Source organism: Ursus arctos, unplaced genomic scaffold (genome assembly GCF_023065955.2).
Source record: "Ursus arctos isolate Adak ecotype North America unplaced genomic scaffold, UrsArc2.0 scaffold_32, whole genome shotgun sequence".
Taxonomy (NCBI): Eukaryota; Metazoa; Chordata; class Mammalia; order Carnivora; family Ursidae; genus Ursus; species Ursus arctos.
In genome coordinates this window covers 19292397-19305915 of record NW_026623008.1, presented here as the reverse complement: position 1 = coordinate 19305915, position 13519 = coordinate 19292397, and the positions used below count along the sequence as shown (strand labels likewise).

Below are 13519 nucleotides of genomic sequence, written 5' to 3'. Positions count from 1 at the left end.
GAGGAAAGACCCATGAAAACAATGACCTTGCTTTCTACTTGCTTCCCCGGTATCTGGAGCAGGGCCAAGGTGGGTGCTCAGAAAATACTTATTGTGGACAAAATGTCATTCCCCTCTCTGAGCCTCTGTTTCCCCTTCTATGAACAGAATTAATAATAGACTAGCATTTACTTCACAGCGTTAAGATTAAATGAAATACACACGCCAGGCCCAGGCACAGTGCCAGCACTTGGTCACTGGTGGCTAATAATACCATTCCTCTTATTAATACCATAATGGAATCTCCCGGCAGGAATGTGTAGGAAGGGCTGGTGGGACTCCCACATGCTCCCCAAATGACCCGAACTCCAAGCAGCTGGGCTCATTGGCCCTGGTCCATTTCTTGTTGCTGCCAAAGTCCTCAGCACCCAATAGCAGAGAGGGGAAATGCGGGGATGAACAGTGGAGGCGAGCGTGCTTCAACTCAACTGCAAGTTTATTAGAAAGGCCATGGACAGAGGAACCCTGAGTAACCAGCTGAGGAGGAAATGAAAAAGAGCCCCCGCCTCTCTCGGCCCGCCCCACAGGCCTCCTGTGAACTCTGTCCTGGAGCAGACTCCCAACACAAGTCAGTCCAAAAGTGCTTTCTGGATCCCTCCTCCTGGGGCTGCCCAATCTCCTTGCAGGAACCCACTGGCGGAGCCGGTGTAGATGCTGGTGCCTGAGCTGGGGGCCACGGGGTCCTGGTCCTCTCTTCTAGCAGAAGGAGGTTTAGACCGACCCCCCGCAGCAGAACAGAACGGAAAAGGAGCTGACTGCGAATAGAGCAAGTTCTGCTAACAGCCGAGGGCTCTGGAAGGTGGTGCGGGACTGCCCTGGAGGTATGTGCGGGGCTGCACGTGGCCCGTCGTGGGGTGCCCCGGGGTAGGACGCCAAAGCTCTGAGGACTCGCAGCCGCAGAGAGCCCTGGTGTGACTCAGTGCCCCTCCTGGGGCTGCACTGGCTATTTCTGTTCCCAGAAAGGCAAATGGATCTTGTAAAAAATCCATGGCGGTTGATGCCATTTTTTCCTTAAAAAAAGATGAGTTTGTACAGTGAATTGATTTCAACCAGCAGAGCACGAGCTGAGAAGAGTCCGTCCTGGGGAAGGAGAAGGCACTTCTCACACCCTCGGTGGGGGTGATCTGGGCTGGCCGCTTCCTGGGCCCCTCGGGGCTCCGCTCCCTGGGGCCCTGTGACTCAGGCCTGCTCCCTCTGGGAAGTATGCTGCCTCCATCAAGCTAGCACCGCCCTGCGGCCCGGACGCCCTGGCCTCTCACAGGGTGGTGGACGGCAGCTTCCTCACCCGCCGCTGGGCCAGGATCGATGACTCGATGGGCTTCAGCTGAGGGGTGGGCTTGGAGCTGTTGAGGGCAGAGTAGGTAGCCGCCATGGCTCCCTGGGAGAGACGGCGGGAGGTCAGACCACAACGGTGGGAGGGGCAGGCGGGAGCGGGGACATGTGCTCCCCGGCCACTCTCAGTGTTCCACACCCACCCAGTCCCCTGTTAATCCAGCCTTGGTGGTCCTTCACGGTCATTAGTTCTGCCTCCTCCATCAGACCGGAGGCTTCGGAGGTCAGAGCCTGTGTGCCCCCAAGGACCGCTGACACCCTTGCATATTAGACTGGGGCTCCCTGAGGACAGATAGATGTGGCATCTGCAGGCTATGCCACCCAAGTTCTTGCCCATGGAACCCTGGCCTGGGCCTAGCAGCCCAGAGTGGCCGTACCTTCACAAGCTGCAGGTCCTGGTGGGACAGCTGGCTCTGAGGGAGCTTGTCTTTCTGGGTGATCCATGGGTGCTGCAGGACCTGCTTAGCTGTGAGGCGCTGGTGAGGGTCCACATGCAGCATCTTGGACACCAGGTCCTGGGAGCACGGCAAACAAGAGGGTTGGTGGGAGGGGCTGGCAGGGGAGTACACAGCTGTGCCCCACTGATGAGAAATGGGCAAGTGGCCATCTTCCACCATCTCCCACCATCTCCCACCATCTCCCACCATCTCCCACCATCTCCAGCCTGAACCCTTCCAATAGCTCCTGTAATCCATTCTCCACATCTCTCCAAGGCTGCCCAAGCACATGCCCTTCTTTGGGACTTCTTCCTGGAATGTCCTTTCCTTTCTCTTTCACCTTCTAGAAGCCATGCAGGAAGATGGGGAGAACCTAAGATTGAGATCAGGCAGACTCAGGTTCAAAACCTCACTCTTCTGCTGATCAACTGATTATCCTGGGCAAATTACTTCAACGCTCTGAGCCTCAGTTTCCCCTCTGAGAAAGAGGGAGGAGAACAGTATCTACCTGATAAAGTTGATATGAGGTACTATTATTAAGGGCTCAACCCGTTGTCTGGCACAGAGGTTCCCATAACTGCAACCTTGCTAATACGGAGAACTCAAATGTTCCCTCCTCCGAGAAGGCCTCTCTGCTTGACATGGTCAGTAGCCCTGCTCCATGCCTCCAATGCCTGCACCCCTGGAGGAGGACTTCCTTTCTCTGCTGCCTGGCATCTCTGTTCCTCGTACGCAAGCCTGTATCTCTCCTCGCACCAAGTTCCCACAAGGCAAGGGCTGTGATTATGCAGCCTTCTGCCCCCCGCAGGGCTCAGAACATGGGAAGGGCCGTGAATGATCACCAAGTTGTCCAAACAAGGCAGGAGGGCAGTGCGCCTGGGAATCTTCCACTTGGAGAAATATAGCAACATGGATCTGTGGAACATTCCACTTGCAGAAACGAGGTTGCCATTTACCTATTCATGGACTGCTAAAAAGCCCCGGAATGGGACCCTGCCTCCCCACCCCAAATGAGCTGCGCCTCACAGACTCACCTTGGCTGTCTCTGAAACTGTGTTCCAATTTCCCCCACTCAGGGTGAACTTCCCACTGCCGATCCGGGTCAGGATTTCCTCCGGTGTGTCACTGGGTCCGTTGGCGAATGGCGTGTATCTGGGGAAAAGTCCACCCAGTTTGGGTACAGCCCCTGGCCTCCATCCTGGGGTGAGGGGTGGGGGTGGGGAGCTGTGTTTCTCCCTTCAGACCGGGTACTCTCCAGGGCGGTGTCTTCCCCTTCCATGTGGGGCTCCCAAAGGCAGGGCCACGTCCCCATCTTCGGACCTTCCTGACGCAGGGCTGGAGGAAGGGGCGGGGAGAGGGGACGCTCACCCTGCCAACATGGTGTACAGCAGGACGCCAAGGCTCCAGATATCACAGCCTTCATCGTAGCCCTGGCGTTTGAGCACCTGGCAGGAGGGAACGCAGGGGAGGGTGGTCGGTCGGAGGGGCAGCGGCAAGTGGCCCCCTATGCTTGCGTGCTGCTCCCCAAAGGGTAGGACAAGGATCCCAGCCGTGGGCTGGATCCTCCCTCGGTACCGAAGCCAAGACCATACAGACTGGAATCCTGGACAATGTGGGGCCTCGGTAGAAGGGCCAAGGCCGCCTGCACCGGGCCCCCTTACTCTCGCAGGTGAGGAGGCGGGAACGCTCACCTCGGGTGCCACAAAGTTGGCAGTGTAGCAGGGCGTCATGAGGAGCCCGTTCTCGGCGCGCAGCTGCTTGGCAAAGCCAAAGTCACAGATGCGCAGGCACTCGGGGTTCCCAGACTCGTCCACGTACAGGATGTTGCTGGGCTTGAGGTCCCTATGAACAACCTGGGGGCAGAGGGTCCGGTCAGTCTCAATGTGGGCAGGCTGCTAGCGGCCCAGATCAACTGCCAGGGATGGGGGAGTTAGGAAGACGGGCCCAGAGAGAGACAGGAGGACCCAGAATCTGAAAGGAAGGGAAGGGGCTGAAATGGGGCCCTTAGGGCTGCTGATCCTGCCGACCCGAACTCTGTGTGGATGTCCGCGTGGCAGCCCTGATTTCACCTGTCCACACCAAACTCTACTTATTCCTCCCCTCAAATCCGCTCGTCACACTTTTTCCTAAAGACAGCTCCACCGATGCTTCCCATCGCTTGGGTCAAAATCCTGACTCCTCCTCAATTCTTCTGTTTCCCTTACATTCCTCAATCCAGGCATCAGCAAACTCTGTCTCTGCCACTGAAATCTATCCGGAGCCCAACCACTTTTCAACCCCTCTACTGGCAGCACTGATCCCAACCAGGGACGCTATCCTCCCTCCCCTGTGTGACGGCAACCACCTCCCAACTTCCCTGGTTCTGCCCTGCCTCCTACAGTCTGCTCTAAATACAGCAGCCAGGGCGCCTGGGGGGCTCAGTCGGTTAAGCGTCTGCCTTCTGCTCCTGTCATGATCCCGGAATCCTCCCTGCTCGGTGGGAAGCCTGTTTCTTCCTCTCCCTCTGTAGCTCCCCTTGCTTGTGCACTCACTCTCTCTCTCTTTCTATCAAATAAATAAATAATCTTTTTTTAAAAATAAAAAATAAATAAATACCGCAGCCAGAGTGATCCTGTTAAATGTAAGTCAGATCATGTCACCTGGCTGGAACCCCTCCAAAGCTTCCCCCTTTAAGAGGCAAAGTCCTTCCAAAGACCTGCATGGCCCCACCTGATCTTTCCCCCGCCCCTCACCCACATCTCTTGCACTCTGTTGTCCTCTAGCACTCTCCTCCTTGCTCAGTCAGCGTCAGCCACACCAGCCTCTTTGCACATCCTTCAACATGCCAAGCACACTCCTGCCTCAGGGCCTTTGCACTCACTGTTCCCACTTTTAGGAACATTCGTCCCTCAGGCATCTGCCTGGCTCATTCTCTTGTTTCTTTCAGGTCTCAGCTCACATGTTACATTACCAGTGAGGACTTCCCTAGACCATTCCATATAGAAGAGCAAATGCCAACCAGTACTCCTTAGTCTCCTCACCCTGCTTTATTTTTATCCACAGCATTTACCTCCATTTGACATGTTTACTTTGTTTTTCTGAATCCACCCACTAGAACGTAAGTTCCATGAGTGTTTGGGTCACCGCTGTATCTCAACATTTAGAATAGTTCCTAGCTCACAGAAGGTATTCAAGGAGCATCTGTCGAATGCCTGAAAGACACTTACTACTGAGGCCTGAAGCAAATGACTCCTCTGGCTCCCCTCTGCTCCTCTGTAATCTGAGAGGGCTGAGCCACTCCACTTTCCACCCTCCCCCCTTCCTCTGCAGGGTTCTATGTAGAAGCCTCCTCCATTACCTAATTATCGACAACTCTCAGATCACAGACCCTAGCCCAGAACTTTTCTGAGTCCAGAATCATATAGCTGCTTACCAGATAGCAACAACGAATGTTCCACAGACCCTCGAGCCCAACACACCCCAGACGAAACTCGGTCTCAGCCTCTTGCTCCTCCCCCCATGAGCTAAAAGGGTATTGTCAAAAACCTTCAATGGCTCCCTACTACCTGCAAGATAAAGCCCAAAGTCCCCATCCTGGTGTGGGAGGCTCAGATATCCATTCCAGTCTCATCGTCCACCACAACCCCTCAAGTGTCCTGAGCTTAGGCCAAGGGAGGCTCCTTCGACCATAAACAACCCTGTCTGCGGAGCGCCTGCTCCCCTAGCAGCCCCGGCACAGGGCAGATGCTAAGTGAACTCTGCGACGGACAAACAAACCCACCTCGGAAACACGCAGAGATCTTGCAGGTGAGGTCAGCTGACTCCCACAGATCAGGTGGCTTTATGAAATGATCCTTTCATAGTCCCCCCTGACCCCCAAGCCCTCTAGCAGGTGCCTGGGGCAGGTAGGTTGGAGGGTAGACATGGCCCAGGACAGCCCACCTCCACAGAGGGAACAAGGCCAGATGAGGAGAGGGCTAGCCCGGCAGGGCGGTCTGGGCGACACCTGCAAATTGCACCCAAGCTCTTGGGAAGCCCCTTCCTGGGCCGTGCCTGACCAGCTCCTAGGGCTCTGTCCTTCCTAATACAATCATATGGCCCCAAAGACAAGGGCAGACCCTAAAAATGTGGACTCTCTTCCCTGCGGCGGGCCCAGCCAGGCTTCCCGGAGGTCAGGGATGCTCAGCCTGGCTGAGGACACCGACTACCCTGTACGAGTGATCTTCCTGGTTTCCAAAATACTCTCCTGCCCGTGATCTCACGGGGGCTGCGGTTATACCTAGGGCGGAGGGCAGGGCAGGGACTGCTGTTTCTTTCTCCAGAGAAGGAAACCAGGGCTATGAGAAGAGAATGGACTTGCTCACGTAAGTGAGAAAGCAGAAGTGGCACTTGAACCCAGCTCTGACCTTAATTCTACAGTCTTTGTAGTTCAGTGTGACACAGATGACACTTTTGGGAAAGTGGGATATGGAAGTTTTCGATCTCTTTCCTGCCCTCACACGACACAGAGAAACGGCAAAATGCTCCAGGTAATGTGGCTCACCGGTGATTCTGACATCTGTCCCCTGGGTGTGGGACAGGCTCCCACCTCTCCGCACTGAAGAGCGCGACGGGCGGGGCACGCGAGGAGTGAGGCCCGGCTGAGAGGGAGCCAGGCCAACCAGTCTACAGGGGTAGCTGCCACCCAACCTACTCTAGCTGACGGTCCCTGCACAGCCGCTCAGGCCCGGCTTTCAAAAGGAGCCAAATTACCCAACTCAACCAAACCCAAAGCAAGGAAACAACCCACAGCCCGCAGGCCAAACAAAATATGTGTGCAGGTTAAATGCAGCCACTGAGTACTGGCTGTGGCCTCGGGCAGAGCTGTGATCTCAGTCAGGCCAGAGGGCGAAGCCCGGCTTTAACAGTTGGTGTGACCCGGCTTTAACAGTCAGTGTGACCTTGGGCATGACACTTAACCTCTCTGGCCCTCAATTTTCTCACCTGGAAAATGGGCTGGCGAGAGTGCTGGGGCAGGAAGAAGCATATGAGTTAGGTACCAAGAATATTTAGCACCGGGCTTGGGAAATGGCAGCTGCTGTCACAGTAACCCCAGCACTCCCTGGGCCGAAGCCACCACCGTGCTGGATGTTAAGACACAGTGCGCGCTTGTTAAGAAGCACTTAAAGGGGCGCCTGGGTGGCTCAGCTGGTTAAGCGTCTGCCTTCAGCTCAGGTCATGATCCTGGGGTCCTGGGATCGAGCCCCGCATCGGGCTCCCTGCTCGGCTGGGAGTCTGCTTCTCCCTCACCCCCTGCCTGCTGCTTCCCCTGCTTGTGTGCTCTCTCTCTGTCTCTGTCAAGTAAATAAAATCTTAAAAAAAAAAAAAAAGCACTTAAAGATTAAAGGACAAGGACAGGAAAACTAGAGGACTGGGAAGCCAGATTAGTGAGGAGACTTTTACTGACTCCCAGAGCCTCAGTTCCCTCACTTAGAAAATGGGCATAATGAAATATTATTCTCAATGGGGAAAAGCTGGAAGCCTTTCCCTTAAGATCAGGAACTCGACAAGGATGCCCACTCTCGCCACTATTATTCAACATAGTACTAGAAGTCCTTGCAACAGCAATCAGACGACAAAAAGGGATCAAAGGTATTCAAATTGGCAAAGAAGAAGTCAAAATGTCTCTCTTTGCAGATGACATGATACTCTATATGGAAAACCCAAAAGAAGCCACTCCCAAACTATTAGAAGTTATAGAGCAATTCAGTAACGTGGCAGGATACAAAATAAATGCTCAGAAATCAGTTGCATTTCTATACACGAGTAACGAGACCGAAGAAAGAGAAATTAGGGAATCCATCCCATATACAATAGCACCAAAAACCATACGTTACCTTGGAATTAACTTAACCAGAGACGTAAAGGACCTATATTCTAGAAACTATAAATCACTCTTGAAAGACATTGAGGAAGACATAAAAAGATGGAAAGATATTCCATGCTCATGGATCGGAAGAATTAACATAGTTAAAATGTCCATGCTACCCAGAGCAATCTACACTTTCAATGCTATCCCGATCAAAATACCGAGGACATTTTTCAAAGAACTGGAACAAATAATCCTTAAATTTGTATAGAACCGGAAAAGACCCCGAATCTCCAAGGAACTGTTGAAAAGGAAAAACAAAGCTGGGGGCATCACAATGCCGGATTTCGAGCTGTACTACAAAGCTGTGATCACAAAGACAGCATGGTACTGGCACAAAAACAGACACATAGACCAATGGAACAGAATAGAGAGCCCAGAAATGGACCCTCGGCTCTTTGGGCAACTAATATTTGATAAAGCAGGAAAAAACATCCGGTGGGAAAAAGACAGTCTCTTCAATAAATGGTGCTGGGAAAATTGGACAGCTACATGCAAGAGAATGAAACTTGACCACTATCTCACACCATACACAAAAATAAACTCCAAATGGATGAAAGACCTCGATGTGAGACAGGAATCCATCAAAATTCTAGAGGAGAACATAGGCAACAACCTCTACGACATCGGCCAAAGCAACCTTTTTCATGACACATCCCCAAAGGCAAGAGAAACAAAAGATAAAATGAACTTATGGGACTTCATCAAGATTAAAAGTTTCTGCACAGCCAAGGAAACAGTCAGAAAAACTAAGAGGCAGCCCACGGAATGGGAGAAGATATTTGAAAATGACACTACAGATAAAGGACTGGTATCCAAGATCTACAAAGAACTTCTCAAACTCAATACACGAGAAACAAATAAACAAATCAAAAAATGGGCAGAAGATATGAACAGACACTTTTCCAATGAAGACATACAAATGGCTAAGAGACACATGAAAAAATGTTCAAAATCATTAGCCATCAAGGAAATTCAAATCAAAACCACACTGAGATACCACCTTACGCCAGTTAGAATGGCAAAAATAGACAAGGCAAGAAACAACAATTGTTGGAGAGGATGTGGAGAAAGGGGATCCCTCCTACATTGTTGGTGGGAATGCAAGTTGGTACAGCCACTCTGGAAAACAGTGTGGAGGTCCCTTAAAAAGTTAAAAATTGAGCTACCCTATGACCCAGCCATTGCACTACTGGGTATTTACCCCAAAGATACAGACGTAGTGAAGAGAAGGGCCATATGCACCCCAATGTTCATAGCAGCAATGTCCACAATAGCTAAATTGTGGAAGGAGCCGAGATGCCCTTCAACAGATGACTGGATTAAGAAGTTGTGGTCCATATATACGATGGAATATTACTCAGCTATCAGAAAGAACGAGTTCTCAACATTTGCTACAACATGGACAGCACTGGAGGAGATAATGCTAAGTGAAATAAGTCAAGCAGAGAAAGACAACTATCATATGATTTCTCTCATCTATGGAACATAAGAACTAGGATGATCGGTAGGGGAAGAGAGGGATAAAGAAAGGGGGGGTAATCAGAAGGGGGAATGAAACATGAGAGACTATGGCCTATGAGAAACAAACTGAGGACTTCAGAGGGGAGGGGGGTGGGGGAATGGGATAGACCGGTGATGGGTAGTAAGGAGGGCACGTATTGCATGGTGCACTGGGTGTTATACACAACTAATGAATCATCGAGCCTTACATCGGAAACCGGGGATGTACTGTATGGTGACTAACATAATATAATAAAAAAATCATTAAAAAAAAAAAAAAGAAAATGGGCATAATGACAGTACCCACTTCCAGTTGTCTGTCGGAACAACTGAGTTGATACGTAAAGTGCTTAGAACTCTGGCCTGTGCGAACTGCTGTGTCACACCAGCTTCCGTTAGCAGCTACACCTGTGTCCTCCCCATCACTGGAGGGTGTGCATTCAGGCACCTGGGACCAGCCACAAAAAAAAAAAAAAAAAAAAAAAAAGTGAAGTTCTATGTAAATCATCTGGTTAAACAGAGAAGCCAAAGTGTGACTCTACTGGCTTGTCTCAAACAGGCCGTCCCGGGCACAGCGGGGCCCTTCTGGAGACAACACGAGGGAAGCTAGGCTCAAAAGGGCTCCATGTGTTCAACAAAGAACTCTGGCAAAATAAGATGAAAAAGGCAGACAACCCAATTTTTAAAAATAAACATAGGACCTGAACAGGCAGTGCATGAGAGAGGCTGTCCAAAATGGCAATAAACACACGAAGAGGGGCTCAACTGCACCGGTCACCAGGGAAATGCAGATGAACTCTGCTTTGAGAAAGCCCTCGCCGTCTCCGGGTGCGGCTGGGATTAGGGCCACGCAGGAGCCCAAGCGCCGGCAAGGACCGAACTCCCGCACGTGCTGGAGGGGCTGTAAGCAGGCAGAACAGCTCTGGAGAACTGTCTGGCATCACCTACTGAAGACGCGCACACACACACACACACACACACACACTGCAACCCGGAGGGTCCGCTGCTAGGTGTGCGCACGGTGTCACAACGCACACGCGTGGTCACCAGAAGACAAGTGCTAGAATGTCACGGCGGCATTATTTACTTATAGTCAAAACCTGATAACCACCCAGTGTCCATTAACAGCAGAAGGGAGCGCGAAAGCACTGTCTGATCATACAGCAGAAGTTACACCACGGTGACGACGAGGGCGCTACGGCCGCACGACGCGGAGGAATCGCAGGCAGCGCACGGCGCGGCGGGAGCCAGATACGACCAAGCATGTGTATGCAGAATTCGAAGACGGGCAAAATGAAGAGAAGCTGCTTTTTAGCACTTAGCTTAGAACGGTTATCCTTGGGAAGGCGGCAGGGACTGGCAGGGATATGACGGAATTGTGGGAAACTGGAGAAGCTCTGCCTCTTGACTTGGGTGCTGGTTAGGGGGGCGTATTCACTTCTGAACGTTTACTGACTTGTACATGAGGAATCGTGTTTATGCCATACTTCAATTTCTACTGAAGAGAACATTAAAACAAACAAAGTCCCAGGGGACCCTGCTGCTCTCCTTCCCATCCCTCTCAGGAGATTCCCAGCTTCTAGACCACAGACACTGCCAACTCATAATCAACTCAAAGAATCTCCCTCCAAATACCTCAAGGAGGGTTTCCCATTTCCTCATCATCTCCGCTGGTATTTGGAAAGGGCCAGAAACTTTAGAGACCCACAGACTCGCAGCGCTGGGAAAGAGAGAACTTTCTCCCGTAACACCCCCACCACGTGGTTGTCTGTCCTTGGGGTTTATACTATATCCCTAGTGGAAGAGGCAGCTCTCACTTTACAAAGCCCTTCCTTGTTTTGAGTTTGACCCATGAGAAACTCACTGCTTTGGCTCTGTCTTCTAAACCTTCTTGGAGGTAACTTTAACTAATACTCACTTGAGAACAAAACAGGAAAAGGAAACATTATCTGACCTGACATATTTAAATATTAGTCCATTTGCACTGGCCAATTCAAAAGCCAAAGCCACTTCAAACATGACCATTAAAACAGTACATGTGGTAACCGAATTGAAGCTCTGATTTTTTTTTTTTTTACAAAAGAATCCCCCCTAATAAATTAGAATCAGACATTGCCATTTTTGCCATCCTAATGAAATGATTGATTCAGGCAAAGATCCTGAGAGGATGAAACCATTGCATGAAAGGTTGGTGAGGGTCTTCACAATACGCTGTCAGGCTCACCCACTGCCTGCCACCCATTCACCCATCCCCAGACTGTTACCACCGGAGGGCACCAATGACTAATGGGGGCAAAGTGACACTTTGCTTGGGTATGTGATGCCATAGGAAGTACACTGCACCTCCCACGAAGTGTTTTTTAACTCCTTGCTTTCGAAAAGAAGTTGAAGCAGAATATAATTAAGATTTTAGAAATACAGGCAATAGAGAAACGATTAAAATTATGCCATAGGGCACCTGGGTGGTTCAGTCGTTAAGCACCTGCCTTCAGCTCAGGTCATGATCCCAGGGTCCTGGGATCGAGCCCTCATCAGGCTCCTTGCTCAGTGGGGAGTCTGCTTCTCCCTCTGCCCCTCCCCGCTCTCATGCTCTCTCTCTCTCAAAAATAAATAAAATCTTAAAAAAATATATTTTAAAAAAGCGATGCCATAAGGAAGCAAACAGACACATTCAGAACGTGGGACATTCCACAGAACTGATCTCTTCAACCAGTCAGTGGCATAAAAAAGGAAGGTTTTACTACGGAGGTTATGCGGATGTACACATTTAAGAAAACTCATCAGGTTATACACTTAAGATCTACTCCATGCAAATTTTATCTCTGTTTTTGAAAAGAGACTTAAGGGATTTAGCAAGTGAAGGAAAGGTGTAAATCTCGCAGAGATTGTGATTCCAATATAATAATGGCAAAAGATTTTTTGAAAGGACAATAGGGAAATGTATCTATTGACTGGGTACCACGTGAACACAAGTAATTGTTAATTTTGAGAGTTTATGAAAGAAAATGTCTTTTTTAGAGTTAGATATACAACTGAGATCATGTGAGGTCTGAGATATGCTTTAACATATTTTAATTATAGGTATTTATGGGTCAAGTGTCATAACTTCCTTTCAAATGCACCTGTAAAAATATATATTTATATGCAGAGATAAGGATATAGAGGTAGAGACAAACACAGAAACAGATAAAGAAAATATGGCAGACTGTTAAGATCTGGTGAATCTAGAAGGGAAATGGTTTTCACTGTAAGATTCTTTTAACTTTTCTGTAGATTTGAATGTTTTCCTCAATAAAAGGTTGGGAGAAATACTTCAGCAACAGAAAAAGAAAGAAAGAGAGGGAAGGAAGAAGAAGGAAGGGAAGAAAGAAGGGAGGAAAGGGAAGAAAAGAGAGAGAGGGACGGAGAGACGGAAGAAGGGAGACAAAAATCCCAACACTTCTTTCATCTGGGTGATGGGTATCTGGAGGTTCATTATACTCTTCTCATAGTTTGTATATATTTAAAATTTTTGATAGTAAAAAGTTAATTAAAAAAAAAAAGGCACAGCAATGATCTGGCCCTACTCCTCCCGATGCAGCATCTTCCACGGGGCTGCCGTGGCCCGTGGCGCCCTCCCAGAGCGGCGAGGTGGCAGCTCCCGCTGTCCCGAGTTGGTAGATGAGGAGACGGCTCAGAGGTGAGGGGCCTTCCCCACCGTACAGACAGGACTTAGACACAGCCGATCATCGGATTCCAGAACCTGCATTAACTCCCACGCTGTCTGACTGGAAGCACCCCAAAACATTATCTTGTCCAGAGAGAAACTCATGCTAACTCTGCTTTTAGCTTCTATACACACCACAGGCAATCTACCTCCAGTGCACGCAGTGACAAAGGCCAAGTCGTACGGTTTGGACGAACACCTCTTCTCTAGCACCTGCTATCTTTCCAGCAGCATTTCCTCCTACATCCACTTCCTCTGTCCTAGCAGCGGAACCCACAACCAGATTCGACTCCCTGCTGACCCTGCTGCTTCCTAACTCACAAACCCACACCCTATCTGCAGCTCCTCAAGCACATTCCTCAGACATTCTGGCTCTATTCTTCCCTGGCTGTGTGACCTGGGCAAGTGACCTCACATCTCTGAGCCTTGGTCTTCTTACCTGTAAAGTGGGGCCAATAACAGCACGAACCTCACAGGGTTGTTGTGAAAATCAACCGAGATAATTTAAGGAAAGAACTTAGCGTGGTGCCTGGCACACAGTAAGTACAGTGTAAACATTCCTTTTCACCATCTGGCCTCACATCTCCCTCCTTCCCTTCCTAAGATCCATCTACT

General features: G+C 50.1%; 1 protein-coding gene across 4 annotated transcripts in view; it reads right to left on the bottom strand.

The window, feature by feature from the left end:
- Window positions 1–457: 457 nt before the first annotated feature.
- The window catches only part of RPS6KA1 (ribosomal protein S6 kinase A1), a 39216-nt gene continuing 26154 nt past the window's right edge, over window positions 458–13519 (bottom strand). For 3 of the 4 annotated variants that reach the window (XM_026516954.4, XM_026516953.4, XM_026516955.4), the window contains 5 exons: window positions 3500–3661; window positions 3177–3253; window positions 2843–2960; window positions 1749–1886; window positions 458–1417 (listed from right to left, as the gene is read on the bottom strand). In XM_026516954.4, the coding sequence (XP_026372739.1) occupies window positions 1295–1417; window positions 1749–1886; window positions 2843–2960; window positions 3177–3253; window positions 3500–3661 (618 nt within the window). In that variant the 3' untranslated portion in view covers window positions 458–1294. The other variant, XM_057305375.1, reaches the window with a different exon arrangement.